Here is a 22,877-nt window from a genome sequence, read left to right on the forward strand (position 1 = left end):
TCTTACTAATGAATTTTTTTTTTTTTTTTTAATCCTTGCCCTAGATTTTATTTGGCATTTATCCAGATCAAGGTATGCCATGGCAGATGTTGGCTGTGTCACCTCTGGAAACCTTCTGTATCCTTCTTTCATGGAAAAAAACTGATTTGAAGTTTCATTGATAAAGTAATTGAAAGGGTGTATATTTTCTTACTTGTACCCTGAGAGGACTGGGTGTCCTCAGAGCCTTGGCTGCCTTTGGACTTGTCCTTTAACACAGGCCCAAGTTCTCCCTGTCCAAGTTGTACTGGATGGCACCTGTCTGGGGTAAAGCAACTGTTTAGAAAAGCAAGCAATAGAACAACCCCAAATAAATATTACTCCTCATAGGTGAATACAGATCTGAATGTGAAAATTCTTTGGGGGATGAGCATTCAGTTAGTAAACAAACAAAACCTTTTGCAAATGAACTACATTTCTTCTTCCCACTATATCTGTAGTTGAATCAGTCTGATCTGAAATCTGCTTGACTCTTATTGCACTAGTGTCATACATATAAATACATTTTTCCAAGCTCCTGCAAGGTGCCTTGTTTTAAAGAAGTGCAGTAGGTTTTCATTTTTGAGATGCTTTGTTCTTCTATATAACTGGTCAGTTCCATTGCTTTGGGCAAGGAGAGTCCATTAAATAGATTTAATTATTAGTATTCTCACTGACACTATAGTGTCAATAATGACACTATAATGCACTAATTACTAGGGTAAATGAGGAAGAAAATGTTAGTGCTCTAGGGCAATTTATAATTAAAATTTGAGATTGTATTTTGGAGGGAAGCAAATGGACTTTCAGTAGGACCAATGAAAACTGTAAGTTCCCATCAATATCCTGTTCACATCAGTGTTTTTGGTCCTTCTTGAAACTGTAGTTGAAAGCTTCTGTGGTGTCGTGGTGTTGAACAGCAGGATTGCTGCCACAGCCTTTTCTGCCAAATGAGGATGAATTGAAAGTGAGTATTTAAGTTCAAGTTTTAGTCAATTGTCATAGCATAAATTGAGGATTTCCTCTCTCTCCAGACTTGGGTTGGACACACAGCTGTTGTACTATACACATTAATTCTGCAAGCAAATATTCTTTTTGTTTCAGGGAGCTGCAGTTGGGACTGAGATTTTAGACAAACAAGTGTTCCTATATTTCACATTTTACCTACCATGTCAGGAGACTTTGAGACAAATAGCTGTCAGAGAGTCATAATACAGTATTTCCACTTCTTACTTGACAAACCCAAAGCTAAAGCTTTTTAGTTTGTGTAATATGTCTTGAAGACTGGATGTTTCATCTGCTGTCTGATGTCACTGAGCTGGGGGAAAAGTGAGAGGCAAGCAACTCAGCAAAGCCGTGCTTCTTTTTCAAAGTGATGTGGTGATTCAAGCAGAAAAGTTAAAGAGAAAGATTGCATTTTTAAAAGACTTTTGGACAAGGCAGCAGAAATCCTGAATATCCTCTTACTGATGATATCAGTCTCCATTCACACAGCAGTAAGTTCATGTGGTTGTCTTCCACTTTTTTGCATACTGGAGAAAATATTCCACTTCTTGGCTAGGCCTAGGTAATGTTAACCATTCAGACAGCAGTGCTGAAGATGCAATTTATGCTGGCTAACAGACTGCAGTACTCCCAGTGGACACTACCTGCTACTCTCTGAATGAATATAAGAATTTAATGGTGGATTTGCAGGTGTGCTGCTGTAGTCCATGTCACACAGCTCTTGCAGGTTATCATATGAGACTTTGGGTGGAAAAGAAGTATCTTAGCGCATATTATTCAAATTATGCAAATGAGCACACTTCTTGCTTCTGCTTCAAAAGCTGTTTAAAAGTGTTGAATAGGTACTAACTATTATACATATTTTTTTTTTATTTTTTTGAACCCCTTCATCTCAGTTCTGTTTCTTTCCAGAAAAGCCCTACACATCGATGTGTTATGAATTTGTGCTCATTTATACAATGTATCTCCATACATTAGAAAAGCAAAACAAAGTGTGAAATATTTCTAAAAAACAAATCGAGTGATTACTTTTGGACTTTGTGTCCTTTGTCATTCTAGTGTCACCTGGATATTTTTGGTTTTTTTCTGCCATGCCCATGAGATCTCAGGTTTGCTCAGAGGCAGGACTTTCCTTCTCTGGTGCTGGGAGAGGCCTTCATTAGCTGGTGTGGAGGTGACCTGCTTTTCAGATGACCTCTCTGTTGCTATACCTTTCTCTGGTTTGGTTTTACTCTAGCTGTTTTTCTTCCCATTACTTTCTTTTTATTAGTGTATGTATATCTCCCATTGCTTTGTCCATCCCCATGGGTACAAATCTGAGGTGTGCTGGCTGCAGATTCTGGAAACAACACCTTGCCTCCAGTGAATTCGTAGAAGCTTTCTGTAATTTTGTGTGTGGTTGGTTAGGGTTTTTTTTCCAATACTGATTTCCCTATAGGCACCAGACATAAATTCAGCGATTTTATTATAGTTTTTCAAAATATTGCTAATGTCTCTCTTTGAACATAAACACTTGGGATTTATTGGTTTTTAAATTCTAAGAGTCAGTTTTATAATACCAGAAAGAAGTAAGTTTATACTGAAGCCTGACTAGAGGACACTTTCTGCAGAAATCAAGATTCAATATAACTGTTTATGTCAAATGTGTGAAGCATTTTCAGATCTTTTGTTCAAAGGCTGTATGTTGAGAAGAGAACATCTTTGATAATTAAGATGATAGAAGAAGAGATACAGAGTCTGAATAAATTCCAGTGTATCTTTGTTTAATTACATGTACCTCTTCTAAGACATGAGCATTCTTATCTTCTCTTAACTCTTTGGCCATTCAGACCTTCAGGAAATGTCTCTCCATTAACTGGGTGATCAAAGACTGAATGAGAAATACTCTTGTTTTTCTCCACAAGAAGAACATATGTTTTCAGATTTGAAAAATTTTCAGAAGTGCTAAATTTACTTTGTGTTCATTCCTTTGTTTCTAAAAACTGCTGCTCTGATCTAAGCAAATTTTAAACTTTGTCCAGCAGTGGGAAATGGACAACTGGAACAGAACTAGACATGAACTTTTTGGCTGGAACTGGGCTTTATCAAATGAAAAAGTAATTTGGATTCATCGTGCTTTTAAGGAATTATGTAATCAAACTGTATGCTATTTCACGGTCATTTAAAGAAATGTATGTCTCCCTGATGCAGTGTCTTCTTTCTTTCACTATGAATATATACACTTTCACTATGAATATATGAATATATACAGCTATAGTTATTTCTACACTTCTCAATAGTAGAATTTTTTTTTAATGGTAAATCTTCAACTCATTTCTGTGCAGTAGATCTCACACCTACCTTGCTGAGGTGTAAGTTTCCATCTTTATTCTGTCCCTGACAACTGCATGTATGAATGAGGAGACTCTAAGAACAAGCAGACTTAAGACCCCTTATTATCAAATTCCTTGCTAAAGTTGTATGAGTTTGAATGATTTCTGCAGGAATTTGCATTATTGGAGCAACTGTTAATCATGGAGCAAGAAAAAGTCACTAGAAAACTTGCAATCATGCCATGACCATTAGTGACATGGAAAACCACATTTCCCACTGCCTGAATGAGAGGTGTATAGATAGAAAGAAGGACTGTGAGGCAAAGAATACAGTCATATTTTAGCAGAATTTTCAGCTTCCTTGAAGGTTATTCTCCAGGGAGCATAAATTAATGTAATTAATTATGAAACCTCTCTAATCCCTTTAATTATTTTTTTCCCTTTGAATATTTCTTTATTTTGTTACTTTTGTTCTCTATTGGCAGACTCTACTCCATAATTTTTCCTTGCAGAAAGCGTTTAAAAATCATTTCTGTTTTTGATGTTGTTGGAAATGTACTAAGCATTTAGGCCTGCAGGCAGTGTTCAAGCTGTTAAAAAGATGGATGAAGACCAGGACCAAGTGCAGAGGGAGCCAAGAAGCAGAATCTCAAGGCACAATTGATAAAATGCTGTAGAAATTAGTTTGTTACAGAACTTCTCAAACTGATGGAGCAGAGAAAAAGGATGTATCCACTGTAGACAATAATGGAACTGGATTACTGGCACTCAAAAAAGGAGGAAAATAAAAAGTTTACAGAGCATTCATCAGATGGAGAACCCAATAGGGACAGCGAATTGTGTAGTTCGACTTCTTGTATTGCGAAGGTATGATGTAGAAAAAAACGTCATCAGCTACAAATAGAGGGGAAAAAAAAAAGCACAAATATTAATGCAGAAATAACACCAGTTAAGGACAATATACAAAAATTGATATTAAAGGCCTTCTTTAAAATGGTAATATCCTAGAGAACCTAGCATAAGTGACCTGCTCATAAATCAGGATGAATTATGTATAGCTACCTCAGAAACTTGCTGAAAAATAATCCATTGATATCGCATCCTCAAGGTACGTTTTACAGTATACAGAATAGGATATACAAATATATGTTAAAGAAAGCATAAAGTCAGCCATCTCTGTGCAAATACAACAGAGAATCTCTGTCAAGCAGGGCTTTTTGGCTGCCTTTGTACATATTGAAATAATTGCATGATGGAGGGTAGAGCAGGGACTCAGTGTTTTGGGGACTCACACAACTACTCCTGAATTAGTTATCCTAGTCTCTCTTTATACTTAATAGAGAGAAGCGATGTTCCTCAGGAGCAATTATTCTCATCTTCATGTAGTGGTCCAAATTGAAGCATTCAATTCCATCTTACAAGCACCCTCTTATCACTGTTTTTAGGGAAGCAACCATCAGATGCAGATGCCCAAAGTACAGCAGCATGAACTGCGGTGAATGAACCAGTTTCCATGTTTAGCCACTGCAGTGGGAGTGGTAATTCAATCATGTTATCTACATAAGCAACATAAAAATAAAGTAACGTGAGGTGACTCTCGCATACTCCTCAAAACCTCTTCAGAAAACCAGGATCAGGAAACGTAGCTCTTGGTTCAGCTTGGAGTAGCAGACCTGCTCTGGTGCCAGATGTAAATACAGGCAACCATGGTATAAAGCTTCACAAGACAAACACAACCCCAAATCCCTTGACGAGCTAATTCACAGCAATAATATGATTTCAAGAATAAAACTATATCAAAATGAAGCAGTTTATCTGAAGTGAAATAAAAATATCAACTCTGGCTGTAAATCTCCTCAGGGAGTTTTTTTGCGTTAAAGGGGCACACTGAAGCACACATTAAAAAAAATGTTTAGGAAAGGAAAAGCATGATTAAATTGCAGAATAAAACAGTATATTAGAAGTAAAAAGAGAGTTTCCCCAGAAGTTGTCTATATCTCAATGGTTAGAATTCAGAGGAAATCACAATTTGGCAATTTAAGGGAAATTTAAAAGAAAGGTAAGGCAGAACAAAAATATTCTGAAGAGTAGCTTGATGAAAAAAACCCCATATGTTTTTCATGTAAGCTTGTCTGAAGTTTTTTTTTCTGGTTTATTATGATTCCACCTTCCTTAAAGGCTGTGATCTGCTGCAGTCTAACAATGGCTTTATGACAGAGTCCCTAAATATTTTTTGGAAAAAGGTAACTCTGATGGGATTTGGGAACCTCAGTGCAGACTGGCGAATGATGTTCTGTTGCACTTGCAATCAAAGGAGAGGCCCCCCCCCCCCCCCCCCCCCCCCCCCCCCTTTTTTAGTTTTTTTTTTTCCCCTATGGCTCTTTGTAATGGTTTTATAAGTGAACAGAATGGAATGCAAAAAGTATCCTTATCTGTAGAGGAATAGAAAAAAGGAACCACTCTTCTTGAAAATAAGGTTTAATTTTAGACATCCTTTCCAATAGTTCCTAAATATGTCATCTAGGTAATTGCAGGATTTATTTTAAAAGCATTACTTGAAAGGAAGCTGCCATAATTATATACACTTGAAGCATTTCAAGTGGCTACACTCCTAGTGAAAAACCGACTACTGAAAATTGTCCCAAACTGTAGGGTTAATGACTTCAGGTCAGCAGACCTTTTAGGGGATTTAATTAATGTCTCTGCTAAAATGTATTGATATAGTTCCTATGGAGAATCCTATTATATATCAACTAGTGACACAGAAAAACTGTGATACCAAATCATATTTAAAACTTCTAGAAACAGAACTGTTGTTATTTCTGTTTATGTTTGCTAAGAATTGTGTGTGTAACTTCTGACTGGGCTTGTCTCCTGATTTGTTACATGTGAGATTATATTTTTATCCTTTCTTGTGTGATTCCTTTAAGCAAATAGATGCTTAGGAGCTTAATTTTGTAAAATATATGGCTCGTGGGTTTCACTGGTGGTGGTTGCTTGGCTTGCCTTGATAAGCAGTGTGACATTTATATTATTTTGAGTACATTGGCTGCCCACCTGGTACTAGATCTAGGTTTGGAGGTTTTATTTGTTACTGTGAGAGACTACTCTTTTCTAGATCTGGAAGGACCTCATAATCTCAGAAATCTTTCCTCATTAAACACTGATTTAACATGGCTGATCCTCCTGGGGGTCACTGGAAGCAGGACTGAGGGCAGCACTGCCCTGAATCCTCTAAATACCCTGAGTTTTTTCTTTACCTGTCAAAGCCTCTGAGTTTCGTGGGCTACAAAGCATCTTTTGGGAAAATTATTTTGGTGGGTATATGATCTGGTACATTTTACTCTCTCTTTTTAATATGCTCAATAAAATATTAGATGTTAAAACCATAAGATGTTTAAGCATGGGATTAAGTCTCATGATTTCAATGGAATATGTATGCGTAAAACTAAAGAGTTATTTTTGTTTGTTTGCTTTTTTGCTTTGTTGGTGATGCCTTAGCTTTCTATCTGTCACAGGAGCAAAACAATTACAGTATTGTTCTATTATAGTAACAAACAAATTGTTGAGAGTTTAAAATCTTGGGCTTTCCTTGTCTCCTCCCTTCCCTACCCACCAAGCCACAGGGATGCTTTTTTCAACCATGCCAGAAGTGGACTATTACAACACTAGGTTTAGAAAGCCCTAGATTTATTTGGAGTGATAGAATCAGACTTCCAATGGATTTGTGGATCATGGTTGACTGATTTTTCAATTATATTAGACTAGGAGTGCAGTTTTGCCATACCTCCTGTGAGATATCTCAAGAAAAAAAAGAAGTTGATGAGGGAGCTGAGAGTGATAGAGTCTGTGAGTACTTCAGCTGAGAGGAGGTTGAAAATATATTTTGGATATTTGTAACACTGAGAGCAAAACTTTGGCCAAAAAGCAAATTGTCAGAAAAAATCTTCTCCAGTTTTGACATTGTTTTCACTGGTACAAGTTCTGTGATGTTTAAACTACTGAGCTGATGGTGTTGCCTTTCATCTAGTACAAGTACTTAAAGAGCCTTACTTCTCTGTCTCTCTGTGTATTTCTGTATGCTATTTTGACATTTTGATACATCAGGTGAAAACACTGGTAATCCCCAAAAGTCACTAGGGAAGATATATTTGTTCTGAACCTGTAACTCTTGTTTTATTAGGGAACTTTGTCAAAACAGTTCTACTTGATGAGGAAAAAGACATCTGTTTTGTTATTTTCAAATTCCCGAGCCATTTCATCTGAAGAATCTATTTTTTTCAATATAAATTGACTATTTTTTTTGTTTTTTCTGGAATTTGTATAGCCTATATTTACTGGAAATTTACACCTTAACAACTTTATTAACAGCTATGAATCTGACTGACTTTCGTGACTCTACTCTGTTGAAGTTAGACATAGGAGGCCCATTTGGGGCACAAGTAGTTGATGAGCAAACAGAGGAATACATTGTAGTACAAATCAGCCAGAATGAAGACACAGGATCAAGAAGGAGGCGCCAGCAGCAGGTGATAGTGTTTAAATTCTCTTTCCTTTTTCTGAGATGTGTTTTATCACTCATTTCTATCACCACTGTATGGATTAAGTGGTCATGCTTTTTCTTGCTGCAAAGTGTTTCAATTTCAGCATTTAAAAACTTACTGTAATTAAAGTTGCATTTTCTTTTGCCTTTATAAGGCTTCTCTGGGCTTCCTGCATTAAAATTTGTTCTCTATATTCAATGCAAAGTGTGTTTTGGCATCCTTCCTCTGCAGGACATCCTGGAGATGTCTCTCACTTCATTGACTGAATGAAGGTATGAGGATGAGTTAGTTTGATTAAATCTGAGCACCCCTAACAAACCTAATCAGGGGGAATTAATTCAGGTTGATTTTATGCCTGATCCACAAAAAACCTCACAAATGGGCAAAAGAGAGAAAAAAGAGGAATAAACCCCTCTATCAGATGCATATCACTATCACTGGCTTCTGCTAATATTGCTAAATGTGACTCTTGCAGGTGGTATACAACTGGTCTCTACCCTTAAGTTCAAGAAGAAATCAGCAGATCATTACAACTAGAACCTTTCAGATACCAAACAGGTTTGCTAAGAGACTGAAAAATGCTGCATTGAAGGAGTAGTTTCCATAGACTTGACTAAGATAACATTTTAAAAATAATTATCTCTGCATGTTTCGGAAGGGCAGGAAAGGATGACTTTTTGTTGCTCTTTTAAAGCGTTTACAAGACTGCTTTGTACTTGAGTTAATTTCTAAACAATACTTTTTAGAGGGATAGAGTTTGTTAGAAAATGAGAAGTTTCTTGCTTTTGTAAAGATATAACAAGTATATTGATAAGTACTCAATATGAAATTAATGTAGAAATAAAACAAAAGGTATTTCATTCCAGAAATAAAAAAACCCTTCTTTTTCTTTCCCCAGAGGCACCATCTTCATAAACATTCAAGCTTTTCTGCAGGAGTCTGGAAGTGTTCCTCTCTCCATGAAGCATCAGTACCTTCATGCAAATATAGAGGCACAAGTAACAATTGCATCCATCATCTTAGTAGGTGTCTACGTGCTGATCATATTGGAAGTAAGCCAGTTTTTACTTTGATTTTATTTTTTTCCCCGAGTTGTAAGTGGAGCACAAGAAAAGTTTTCAGTCTTGGGCTTTGATATAGTTTTAAAGTGTGTATGTAACTTCTTCATGCACCATCAGTGTTGCTAATAACATGAATAAGATACATGTGGGGAAATCGTTCTGCATTGTAAAGGATTTCACCAAGTTCTTTTAATGTTACAGTGATCTTGTATATTTTCTATTAGGCTCTAAGTTTTAAAATATTTCAACAGAATTATAGTTTTGTTGTGAGAGTAAAAATAGGTCAGAATTGTGAAAGGTGTGGAAAATTTGCTTTTAAGTTAATTGTTTTTTAAGATAAGTTAAAAGAAAAAAACAATTTGGTTATTTTCTTTCTCTAAGGTACCTCAAACTATGAGCTTGGCATACTTTTAACAGGTTAAAATGAACATATATTTTAATAAGTGACTTCTGGGCATTCTTTAACTGTATTATTTTAAGAGGAAATGGAGCCTGAATTAATATTAAGTCAAGGGACAGAGAACTTTTAACATATATTGCAACAACATTACAAAGCCTTGAGATATGAAATCCAATAAAAATGCATTGCATCACACTAAGAATGGAAAACATACTATAAATAGCACAGAACTCCAACTGAATTCTTTGAACTGAAAAAACTTACTGTTATCTTAAAATGAATTGCAGATGGGAAGAAACACTTTTTTAAAAAATTATTTTTAATTTATATGAGCGTCCATGTTGTCAATGCTCTGAGTTGAATCATGCCTAATTTACATCAGTATGAACCAAAGAAATGAATGAAATTAAGTCTACAAGGTGCTCCACAGTATATGTCTAGCATGCTCATTTTTCTTCCACATCTGTTGCATATTGTGAGCTTTTCACCCCATTCCTCATAAAATGCTAAGGCTATAAAACTTCACCTAATTAAATACCAATAATGGATGCACACAACACACCAAATGCTTTGGACATTTAGATTGTGTTGTTCACCAATAATTATTTCTTTCTAAACCTAAAAATTCCTCTGTGTACATTATAAATGTACAAAGAGGTATTGCATTAAATGCAGAGAGGGATTGGACTAGATTTTTCTATAAATATTTGTAGGTATGCAGCACAGCACCAAAATGATCTTAATACTTTTACATGCAGCTTTTTTTTTTTTTTTTTTTTTTTTTTTTTTTTTTTTTTTTTTTTTTTTTTTTTTTTTTTTTTTTTTTTTTTTTTTAACTGAGCTGAAAAAAAATCTCTGCCCCTAAATCTCCAACCCCAAATATGCAACCTTTTAGCAGTTGCTAAAACATCAGGTTTTAAATGTATGTAAAGCTGAGGGGAGGCGTTGTGTTTGCATCCTGAAAATCTGCTTTGGAAAAAATCAATGTGGAAAAGGAAATAAAGGCTTGAAACTAAAAAGTGGAGCCAGGGAGAGCATAAATTTTCCTGTTATTTTTAAGAAAAAACATTAAAACAGTTCATAAAATTATTTTTTCTGTGAAAATATCAAGGAAAGATTTCTGTTGTTGGCAGAAAAAGTACTTCTGCAAATTCAAAGGTAGAAATAGATACTCATAAGTAAACCTTTTTGAAATTTAGAGTGTAGAAAGCCACAGGTTGCATTGTGATATTGGTTATTTTTTCCATAGCATCTATAGGAATGACAAATGCTATAACAAAAGAAAATTCTAAACTCTTAGTTTCTACATTCTATGTTTCCCTCATAGATTTCTTGCAAGCAATTGATGTTAATATTGTTAGAATATGTAATAGTGGCTTTCATCATATTCAGTATTTATAACTTCAGTGCCCAAGGTCCTGCTTTCTCAACACATTGCACTCTCTATCCCTTTAGCTGTTATCACTGTTGGAGAAATCAATGTTACTTCAGGAGCTATCGCTGATAGATTTTAATTTTTGGTGTTGCTACTCCCCATCTTTTATCAGTCTTTATTAGTTTCCTGTATTTTATTAATTGTTGCTTGCAATACAGCTTCAAATTCAGACACTGTGGCCACCCAACCCAGTTTTAGAGCTCTATTTTCACGTATTTTCTTTAAAAATGAAGAAAAAGGAAGCATTTTATCTGTTACAAATCACAAGAGCCTCTTTTTCCTCCTGCACAGCCCTTTTTTCCCCAGCATGAATCACAGATCTTGCCACAGCCTCTTCATCCCCACTGTCCTCATTTTTAATCCTTTCCTGCCCTTGTCCTCTTATCCTTTGCTACCTTAGTTACCAGGAGCTGTGCAAAACAGGTTGCAAGAGCTTCTGCTTCCTGCAGATACAGCATCATGGGGGAGAAGATTGTCATGTAAGAGGTTCTAGTTGGAAACTGAATGCATGTACTGTAAACAATTGTCTTCTCTGAACTTCTACCACTGTAAACACACAGGGTAAAATCTACTTTGAGGCAGCTATTTGCCTCCACATTAACATCAAATGCCTAAATTAAGCACCTCTCCCTGTCCGTGGAGGTGTCAGGATGTGGTATTCTTCAGAAAACAACCTGTTGAACTTCATTTCTTCAGGTCTTTATTTTCAGCATTGCTTCTTTTGAAACTGTTTTCATGTTATGTATTCATAAAATACAAATATGTTTCAGATAAAAGAAGATGCCTCTTTTCCTATTTAATTTCTGATGATTTCTAGTTTCAGGCTTACCACAAATATGAATGTTTTCTTACTTCACAACTCTACTACTCTACCTCTTGAAATTTTTGTATATTGCTTTTGACTCTCTTTACTTGGTCATGCCTCAGTTTTTTGTTTGAAGTTTGTGGGCTATTTTTTTTTCCTTTATGCAGTCATCTGTTCTTTCATTAGATATTAATTCTCTTGAAAATTATTTTCTTCAATTATCTATCTGTTCCCTCTTAGCATTTCAGTCTCCTATTCTTTCGTCTTGTCCCAAAGGAGAAAAACATTCATCTTCTTGTGGTGCTTTAGCTTTGATCTAATCTATACTATTTTATAGACATGTTGAAAGCCACGAAGTCTTTAATTTTGTTTTTGAAAGCATAAACTGTACAGGAAAGTCAAAAAAGTGCATGTTAAAATAAGAAAGAAAGTATGGCAGATTTTCTGTGGTTGAGCTCAGCTCTACCGTCTGACCCTTCAGGATCACTGTGGAAACATGGGTAAAGTGGGTTACAAGTATGTTTTCACGTTGACCTACAGGGATAACTGGTGTAAAATGTGGATGTACAGAGTTTTACACTGATGTTGCTGTGTTAAATCGGCTTACAATGTATTTTCAGACAGGCTTTTTCTATTTTTGCTCCTCAAAATGTGTATACTCTGTTGACTGAAAATTTGAAAATAAAAATAATAATAATAAAAAAGCTAGAAAGTTTAATTTTTATAAACCCCTGCTCCAAGCACCTTTTTTCTTTTGGCTGAGAGTATTTGATCCGTTTCCTTCTTTGATTTCCATAATTTCTTCCAGAAAAGCATTTTCTATCTAACCAAAATGATTATTTGTAGCCCATTAACTGAATGATGTATCATTTCTAGTCATCAAGCATGGTCAAGGAAAAGTAGTGCAGATAAAATCTCATTGTTAGCTATCAGTTTGAGAGATTGGTTAGATATCAGATAAATACAGTTAGATTGCTTGCTCTCACCTTGTCCCTGTTTTCATCTACATGAAATGGAATAATAGATTGGTTATGTTAAAGAGAAATCTATCTGCCCATCTGTATCTTAAAATATTGAAGTTTTGCTGGTATTCAAAAAAAATTTCAATTGCTAAAACTCTTATTTTTAATTATTAACTGCATATTTGCAGCTATATTGAAGCTTTATTAATTAGAAATATGTAAGGATGAATGCTAGACATCAGTTATTAAATTCTAGAGCTCATTAATTGAAATGAATTAATGTGTGCCCTTGTCCAACACTTTTCCTTTGTAATATATTTGTTTTGTGTTGTGTGTTAAAATGCACTGTTAGCTGTTTATGATACTTGAATGGGCAGAAGCAAATGCGAAAGTAATTGCCTTTTAACCGCTATTTTGTAAAACATTACATTTAATCAGGAGAAAAGGCAAAGTAACATTTATTATACTAAATTAATTTTAAAAATTGAAGAAAAAATAGGAGATACCAATAGTACATCAAATAGCAGAAAAGTGATACAAGCAAGAATCAGAAATTTTGTGAGAGCCTCCATAGGACTTATCATAAGTGAAATTATTTAGCTTCGTACCTTCATGTCTTGTAATTAGCACTAAGAAAGACTTTGCCAGGATCTTTTAAATGGCATTTTAATGATCTGGCATCTTGAATGACATTGCCTGTATTTCTCCTTAAAACACAAATACTTGAAAGTGCAAGATCTGGCCTTAAAAGCTCTAGTTTCTAACTAACATGAAGTATGGGCTTATAATCACAATTTTCATTACTTTAATGGAAATGGATTGTGTTGGTTTCTCTCCGTATTACTCTTCTATTATTAACTAACTTAAATTATGAATAAATATCCCCTAAGCCTAATTTCTTTAACTCATATTAGAGTGATTTTTAATGTCATATAATCAGCAGAAATTAGCTCCAGAGAACAAAACGTTTATGGGGTTTTAGTCTGACCATTTTTCTGTCATTTTAGGCTGGTTTAACCAGTGTTTCCTGGCATTTTTACAACTGGAATAAGGTGTTACTGCAGTCTACACTCACACAGTCCAGATTTTGTATCAAAAATTATGCTTTAGAGAGGGAATAGGAAAAGAGAATAGTCATTGGCTATTATGGAGCATAACATTAAGTGATAGAAATAGACTAATCTTAAGGGAGATTTTTTTCTGATAAGGGAAGTAACAGAAAATGTGAATAATCACAGAAGTGATCAGCTTAGTCAGTGTGGCTTCTCACTTCCCATCCATTCTTGTATTGATTTGTCTTTAGATATAGACTGAGAAGAGCATGGATTAGAATGTTCCCACCTTCACATATGTCCACCCAAAAGACGGATAGCAAAGAACAGAAGAAAATACATAGCAATTGCTGGAAAAGACTGTAAAAAAGGAAATAGCAGCTGATATGCTCCCTGGCCTTTGCTGGAGAAAATATATTCCTGCTGCTATGGATTTAATTTGTTTTGGGATGAAAAAAAATTGTGAAGAGGAATTAAAAGAGTGCTGTACGATTTGCAAGAATATTAGGAACAGATTATCAGAACAAACCTTCTACCCTCCTTAACAAGAGTCCAAGCCATAACTCTCTGGGCAAGATTAAAAGTTTCCCCTCATCTGCCCCACTGTCTGGGGCAGGTAGGGAGTAAAAGAACTCAGAAGTTTTAAATACTGGGATTCTGAGGGTTGTACAAAACCTAAATTGGGGTAATGAAACCTAAACATAAAATCCAGTAGTGAAATTTACCTTAGATAGAAATCCAGCTTCCTCTGGAGCAGTCTAACCTCATCTGCCCTGGGCAACAAGTGATTTTGCATTTGTTTTGGAGTCCCCAAAACTCTAAAGCACCTTACAAAAAAATCTACTTCCCTCATACTTCCCCAGCTGAAAATGTGCACTATAATGAGTGCACTCTTGCCATCCCCATGAGTACTGGTTTTAAGACATAAACTGAGGGTGTGCAATAAAGCTTGCTGAGGTAGATGCTGGGTGACTGGATTGAACAAGGAGATCCAGACATGGGACAGATCTGTCTGTCCTGTCTCCCAGACAGAAATATTCAACAAGTGGTACCCTTGATATTCCTCCAGAAAGAATAGCCTGTTACTGAGCTACCAATTAAGCAGTTTAGATGATCAACCTTTAGTATCATTCCATAATGCCGTTCCCTAATTTAGAGGAGGCTCTGACCTCTGCGTATTTTGATCTCAGTGCATTTTGAGAAGCTCAAATTTACTTTCAATTTGCTGTGCAAGAGCATTGTGAGTTGTTCCTTATGAGGGGGATTTTATCAGTACCCGCGAGGTGCCAGGATTTCTGCTGCTACTGTAGAGTAGAGCCACTGCCAACAACGAGGAGGCTCTAAAAAGACAGAGCCAGAAACCAGTAAGATAAAATACTCGTTTTTACCTGCCCAAACTACAGCAAAGGAAAGGAAGCTTAAAGGAAGCAAATTTCTTTAAGGTGAGGAAGGGATGAGTTTCAATTAAAACAAAAATGCAATATAATAGCAAACAAAATCCTCAGCTGGATCACAGCTTGATGTGTTATAATAACAACTTTTCATTATTAATCTAACATGAATATTGATTTTACACTGACTATTTCTTGCCTAATTGTTAGATCTGTCTTGGTAGAAGTCTGGCTGTGCTCTGAATATGTGTGTTTTAAAGAAAAATGCCTTCTTTGGGGTGCTATGGTACTTCAGCAGCATGTAAACTGTCTTTAATTAAGAATGATATAGGAAAAAATTACCACTGGATGGTGCTGCTCACTATTCTAAGGACTAGATAGGGTAGTCTGCTTTAAAAGGTGTTGTCAGGTTCCTCTTTTCAGAGAATGCTATTTTTTAAAATAATACAAGTCATATTTTCAACACTAAGTGCAAAAACTAATTTCCAAATGGCAGTTTGTTATTTTCTGTGCCTTTTAAACCTAATTTTGAACTGTACTGTGTTCCATTTGGGAAAGACTCGCAAATACAAATGCTTTGCCCTGCCTTTCATACTATGCATTTTGTGGCTTGGTGTGTTTCCTTTCTGTTTGAGAGAGGGAATAGGACATTAAATTAGCTTAATTGAATGCTGCCGTTCAGCTTCTACCCTGCCTACGGCAACTAGAGAGGTAGAGAGCCATGAAGTCTTAAAATTTTAACAAGTTGTTAGAACATAGGTACACTTCTAATGCACACAAACAGGGATGAGAACCACTCAGTTCTTTCTGGGGCCTCAGATGGTGTCTTACTTTGGCAAGGGCAAGGGCAAAAGTGAAAGAAAAAACTGAAAGCATAGGGGGCAGGCTTGAAGGGAGATGTGAAGACATGAGTTAAAGAGGAAAAGTATTCAGAGAAGAAAAGTGGAGTGAAAAAAGACAGATGTCAGGAATGAAAGACTTTTCAGATGAACTACTAGCTAGAGCAGAAAGTTCCCTGTGAAGGTAATGCAAGTACTGCAGCTTGCTCTACTGTTGTTCATAGTGCATGACTGTATTTCTGTATGGTTGTATTAACCTACTATTTTAAGAAGGCAAAGATGCAGACAGGGAAAGTAAAACTTCATTATTTGATCTGTTATTTGTTTACTAGAAATTCCCAGTCTTATTAGTCTCGAGAATGCTGAGATAACTGGGAAAATATAAATGGTGGCATCTTCTTCAGTTTCAGAAAGTGTTCTGAGACTGCAAATGTAGTTGAGGGTCTCTCAGTCCTCAAAAACGCCTTTAGGACACAAAGAATGAGGGCATGCATTGGGAATGATATCAAAGTACCTGGAGTGGATGGAGTCAGCAAAGCCTGCTGAGGTAGGTGCTGGAGAACTGGATTGACCCTTGCAAGACTGAAAGCTTGTTCCTAGGCTGGCCTGTTGGTAAACAATGGCTTTGATCATGTTGGCCCATAGAAGCAGTTTGGCTTATTTTCTTCTAGGTTCTTTACTGGCTCATGGCCAGATCTCTTTACTTAAGTCATATAGAACATGTTTTATGTAGCTAAAATATTACAGGAATGAGTTCCTTGGCACACAAAAATGAATTCCATCCTCTCTTTCTGCAGGGCTCACATTTCTACTGATATAACCAGACTCAAGGCCCTGATTTACAGAACATGAGTTTGTTCATTTCTCTATGTGTCTGTCCACTTCTATAACAAGACAAAATCCTGAAATTCATACCAAGTGCAGATTTGCTTTTAAAATTTGACTCTGAGGGGCTATCAAGCTATCAGATGTTACTGGATACTACCTTCTGTAGTTTTCTCGAGATATATAAAAGTGATTTTCTTAACATCAGAACCATTCCAACATGTACAGTCTGGAAAACACCCACTTATGACTGTAATGATATGAATGTAGTGGCAGACTTATTGCTTTTGTATGATTCTGATAGAAATATTAGCTAGGCATGATATACCTTTTTATCCCTCTTTACCTTAATATTCTGAGGTGAGAGGTTATTTCAAAACAAAACTTAGCAGTCATTTCAACCCTCATCACATAGGATTGAAACCTCTTGTGGGTCCTCTGTCTATCATCTGTACAAATGATACTTCCCTCTTTCCTTCTTTGTTCTATGTTCTTTTCTCCAGCTTTGCTTTTTCCTCAAGTTTCCAAGACATGAAAATCCAATAGTGTGTTTTATCTCATGTGTCAAGGGTATGTTCATCTTTGCATCATTCAAGGGCTACTTTGAACCAGTAAATCCAATGTTCCATGTCAGCATGAAGCTTTAGTCATTCAGTTTTCTCTTCAGTCAGCAAGCAGTGATATAGCTGAGGAAGAAAACTCATAGACTCCAAAAAGATTGTAAATTGCGCACATCGTTCATTCAAAGCCTTTGGCAGAGCTATGGAGTAACAAATATCTCTGCAGAATCTAGAATCAACCTATAGATTTTTGATATAAAAGAGGGGAATGAATTAATCTGGTAATTTATTCACAGAAAATAGTTTGATTTCTTAAGTCTCTTTCTCTGTCTCTCATCCTGATTCTCTCTCTGCATTGTTTTATGTATAGAAAGAATTGATGTCAGCTTAATGCAGTTACTTAATCATTGGATTTCAGGGCTGCCTATCCTAGACAAGAGTCATAAGATATCCTTGCCTTGTATTTCTTAGCTTGTTCTAGTTAATGTGCTGTTGTGGTTTAACCCCAGCCAGCAGCCAAGCCCCAGGGAGACACTTGTTCACTCCTTCACCAGAGGATCAGAGAAAAAATCGAAAGGATAAAAGCTAGAAAACTCATGGATCGAGATAAAGACAGTTTAATAAGGAAAGTGAAATCTGCACATGCAAGCAAAGAAAAACAAGGAATTACTTCACTCCTTCCCATGGGCAGGCAGGTGTTCAGTCATCTCCAGGACAGCTGGGCTCCATCATACAGAACAGTGACTTGGGAAGACGGACACTACCACTCCAAATGTTCCTCCTTCCCCTCGATTTATATACAGATCATGTCATATGGTCTGGAATATCCCTTTGCTCTGCTGGGGTCAGCTGTCTTGGCTCACAATCTCCCATGCATCCATGGTCTGCTCATCAGCATGGCAGTAAAAAAGCAGAAAAGGCTTTGGCTTTGTGTAAGCCCTGCTCAGCAATAACAGAAACATCTCTCCATTTTCAACCTGATGTTCAAGACAACCCCAAATACAGCCCTCTACCAGCTCCTGCGAAGAAAATTAGCAAAAACCATTGCACATATCACAGGGATAAAAGTGAACTAATACAGATATTTTCTTGGGCACCGTATAGTATTACTTTTAATCACTTTCTTTTTAAGGTAATCATCTTGTATAGTTTTTATATTGTGCAACATTGTATTAGAAATTGACAAACTGTTGCCTTCCATGACTTCCTCTAAGGCAGGGTTGTTTATCCTAGGTCTTCCTCCACTGATATTAAATCAGAACAAGTAATCTGGCACTGTCTGAGTGGAAATAGGTATTATAGCAGAATGTCATAGATGGGTGCTTTCTTTCCTTGGGGTTGTGTAGATGTTTAGAAATGACAAAATTTGCTACAGAATCTAGTGTTTCCATTTAAAAAGTCATTTAAGGTTGGGTATTTGTCTTTAAAAAGAGCTTATTGAATATAAATGAATACATATGGTATATTATTTTCACAGTTACAGGCATAAATATTTAAGCAAAGAATGAATAAGAATGCATATTAGTACTAAGATATGCTAATGTTTTTAAATCCACAGATTTCTCCAGACAGTGCTCTTAACTGTGTTTGGTCACATATTTTGTGCAAATGGCAGTGCTGTAATATTGATTTGCTATTGATTTCTTGTAAAAATGAGTCAACTTTTGGTCCAGGATTTTTTTTTTCCCCCAAGCAAGACATGATTATTTACAGTGATACAATTTTGACATATTTTAACTTATAAAAATGAAATTCACGATTAGATTTTCTAAATATTTGACCTAGTGTAAAGTCTTATTCTCTGATTCATGCCTGCATGTATAGAATACATATAGATAGCGTCCTAATCTTCAGATGAAGATATAACTAGCTGTTCTTGCTGTGATTTTTGTGATGCGTGGAGTCACTTTGGGATTCTTGATGCACATCATCTTTCACCAGTGTACCCTACATGCTTGCCTCAAGACCTGCTCTAGCCCATCCCTGCCCAGTGCACCAGCATGTCATCCTTTCTAAGCTATGTGAAGCAGCTCCATTTCACCTCCTTTAAATCCCTACACAGTTTACTTACTACTGCTTAACTAGGTAAGTCTAAGGCAATTAACTTTCCATTATCATTCATTTTGCACAAGCTGTTGAAACAATCTCCTGTGAGGTGTTCCCTGTGCTGGACACAATGCCCTGTGGCTGAAGGAGCTGTAGATCTGCTTCTGCAGAGCTCGTGTAGGAAGAAAACTGGGGGAGGAGGGTGAGGAGCTAAAACATTAGCTGCCATCACCGGCTGAAAGGGAGTATGGTGCTATACTTTCACTAACTGGTACTGGTCAGTCTCTTTACTAGAGGTGAGCATGTGAAAAATCAAATAAATTTGTCTGGCATCACAGACTTTCTTTTTCTTCTTCTCTGAACTCCTTTGTATCTGACTATATTCTATATTTCTAGTCTGTTGCTTTATTGTGTCCAAACTGTACAATTTTCCAGAAATAAGCAAATTTTCATTAATTAAGAATTTGGTGCCATTCAGCTTTGAAGTGGACCTACAGCAAGGAAGAGCTCCAAGTATTTCAAGGCTTTTTTTGACCCTTGTTTTCTACCATAGGTCTAAAATTTCAGTCACGTTGCTTGACACTTAGGAAAAATTACCTAAAATTTAAAGCTAAATTACCGTTGTTTTCTGCAATTTCCATCTTTGATTTCAGCTTCTCATCCTAGTGTTAGACTTCTGCATTAATTTTCAAAAGCATGGAACTTTTTGATCCACTTATTTTGATCCACTTAAGAGTGAATCAAATATATGTACACTTGAAGGACTGAAGTTTCATCTGTATCCTGCTAAAACGACTGGAATGGTCCAAGGCAAAGCAGGCCACCCAAATTTGTAGAACATATGATAGCAAATTATAAGATAACTCCATCAAGGGATGTGACTGAGGAGCACATTTTCAGAGGCTTTCAGGCTAGTACTGTCTTGATTATCTTCAGAAAAAAAATGTGGAAAAAGCCTCTTCCACTGCTGAGGATATCATCTTTTAACCCAATAAATTCTTATTAAAACATAACAAGGAATAGATACAAAACATAAAGTCAGAAAAAAAGCTATCCTAGGGTAAATTTTATTCTCTCCCTCCTTGTTCCCTGAGAATGAAGAAATAAACTAGAGACTTTTATATAAATTCTAAGAGGGATTTGGCTGTTGATTTTATAAGAAAAGTCTCAGCTATTCTGGAGGTAGGTGAAAAATACATAAAGCTCATATGTGGATATAGGCTTGGTAATAACTGCATCTTTATTGAGATGTAGCAATGTTGCCACTCTATCAAATGTAAATTAGTTTATCAGTAAAATAAGTTTAATAAAACAGGCTCCACTGGAGACAAAATGGATGAGAAATGAATAGGGGCTGCTTTTGAAGCTTTACATTAATATCATTGACATTCATCTTTCAACTGCTATTTATCGCTTATAACAAAGGACTTGTGGAAATAAAATGTTTGGTACAATATATCACTTACCAAATATCTTCAGAAACACAATTTAGGAATACGCATGTCCTGGATTTCAGTTAGGAAAAGTATGCTGAAATAGCATCCAGGTCATAATTCAATTGGCTTCTAAATTTAAATTTTACCTTCTGGAACACCATACAAGTTTTAGTGTTTGGAATTCAGAATAATTTTTGTAATGATGCTGTTGCGGTCTACCAAATGGTTATGAACTCAGTGCAAAAATTCCAAAGCACTTTTAAATAGATAAAGTAATTTAAATCTGGGAAAGGTCTAGGCTTTCTAAATCTAATTTGCATTATAGTTTTGGAACTGTATACTGTTAAATAATATCAAGCAAAATTACTTGTGGCATAAATTATTTGGGTAGCTTTAATCTCTTGCTTTAAAATGAACTCCTGAATTAAGAGTATGGAAACTATTAGAATCAGCATTCAGCACATTGTGTTTATCACACAGCAGGCAATCTTTAGACAAACTTTCTACAGAGAATTATGAAACAAAATTGCTATAGGAGCCTTTCCTAGTCTTGTTCTGAGTTGACTCTATGAGGTTGCTATCAACACACCTACATTGTTGACATTCTTGTCTCGCTGTTGCAGCTTTGAGTATTTTCATTTTTTATATGAAATACTGTAAATATCCATTTCCTTTTTTTCCCAATTTCTTCATCTCTTAACCTTGTAATGTCCCGTATCTAAACTAAACTGAATTCTGCTTTGCAAAGAATGAAATCTGGACTGCATTGTTTTCAGTAGCACTTTGTTCTGATATTACCTTCGTTTGAAAAAGGCAAGAGCCCTATCCTTTGCTGTTGCAGTAAGTCAGCACTGCTAGGTATTCTTCAGGCAAAAATAAAGGCTTTGTATTTTCCTCCTCATCAATTCTTTCTCATCTCTGTGGTCATTGCATAAAGGTATGCCCTTCCTCAAGTGAGAGAAGGATCAGATGAATAAAGATTATTTCTCACTTAACCTTTAAAAATGTCTTTAATTCAGAAGCCCACTAAATCTCTCAGCTTTCCTGGGGTTAAGTCTCTGTCCTAATTTATTTCTGAGCCCTTTCAATTCTCTACCTGAGCTATTGTTTATGGGTACACTCCAAGATTCGTCTTGAAAAGATACGCATCCTCCTGCCAATCTTCAAAAGGGTTTGGTCATCTATACTATTTTTTGAAAGAATAATAATGAAATTTTGCTTGATATAATGCTCTCCAAATATGTATTAGATGGAATTGTGGTTCAAAGGATGTTAGAACTTGTAACCTGCATCTCCTAATTTCTACATTTGTAAGTTTTTAAAAATATCTTTGCAAATAAGTTATTTGTTTGTATTTTATTTTCTGTGAAAAGATTAGAGTAATCTATTATTTCTGAAAACTTCCTAAATATAAAATTTTGAATATGTACACATCTCAGAGTTTACATAGGTGTTCCTTCTAGGCTTTACATTACTTTATGAGTTTCATTTGATAGTTTGCTGGAATGGAGAGTTGTACACATAATAAGTTTCTTGTAATAAAGCTTTGCACCTTGTTCGTTCTTCTGGATATACTTCTGTATATATCCTTCTTGAGAAACCATCAGAATGAAGGAACTGACAGATTACTTCATTTGTTCAGTTTCTTTCTGCATAAATTAAAGCCAACTCCACCCATAGGTGACAGCAAACTCTTGGAAACTGAAAATGCTGTCAACCAAATGCAAGCAGTTAAGTATACAACAGTGACAGCAAAAATGCTTATGTGGAAATATGCAAAATAAATCTGTAGCTAAACAAATCTCAGAAAACCTATGATATCTTTCTGAGAATGCAAAAGGGTTATCTAACGTGGGTGGGGATTGGATGAGGAGAAAACCTTCAGTTTGAGGACAGCTGAGGATTTCCTGTAGCTTTTTCACTTGAGCTTTGCTCTGCAAGAAGCTGATCCCCTTCCCTAATGGACAGCTCCACTTGGCACCTATTATTGGAGAGAGACATAAGGTCTAATTGCTGGACCTGATTGCCAGCCAGGAGAACCCTGGAATGTTATCAAATGCTCCCCCCTTTGCAGAATCAGAAAGGCCATATGTGTGCTTACATGTCAATGCACTGAAACGGGAAATCAAAAATGAACCAGTGAGTTATCACACTCATTTCTGTAGGAGCTGTAATCTGTGCTCTGA

At 36.0% G+C, this 22,877-nt stretch overlaps 1 protein-coding gene across 1 annotated transcript in view; it reads left to right on the forward strand.

The window, feature by feature from the left end:
• Positions 1-22,877, forward strand: part of OCA2 (OCA2 melanosomal transmembrane protein) — a 160,142-nt gene that overhangs the window by 26,251 nt on the left and 111,014 nt on the right. The window contains exons 5-8 of the mRNA XM_066313584.1: positions 45-117; positions 7,707-7,864; positions 8,355-8,437; positions 8,778-8,931. Coding sequence (XP_066169681.1) covers positions 45-117; positions 7,707-7,864; positions 8,355-8,437; positions 8,778-8,931 — 468 coding nt within the window. The remainder of the gene's footprint in view (positions 1-44; positions 118-7,706; positions 7,865-8,354; positions 8,438-8,777; positions 8,932-22,877) is intronic.

Source organism: Sylvia atricapilla, chromosome 2 (assembly GCF_009819655.1).
Source record: "Sylvia atricapilla isolate bSylAtr1 chromosome 2, bSylAtr1.pri, whole genome shotgun sequence".
NCBI lineage: Eukaryota > Metazoa > Chordata > Aves > Passeriformes > Sylviidae > Sylvia > Sylvia atricapilla.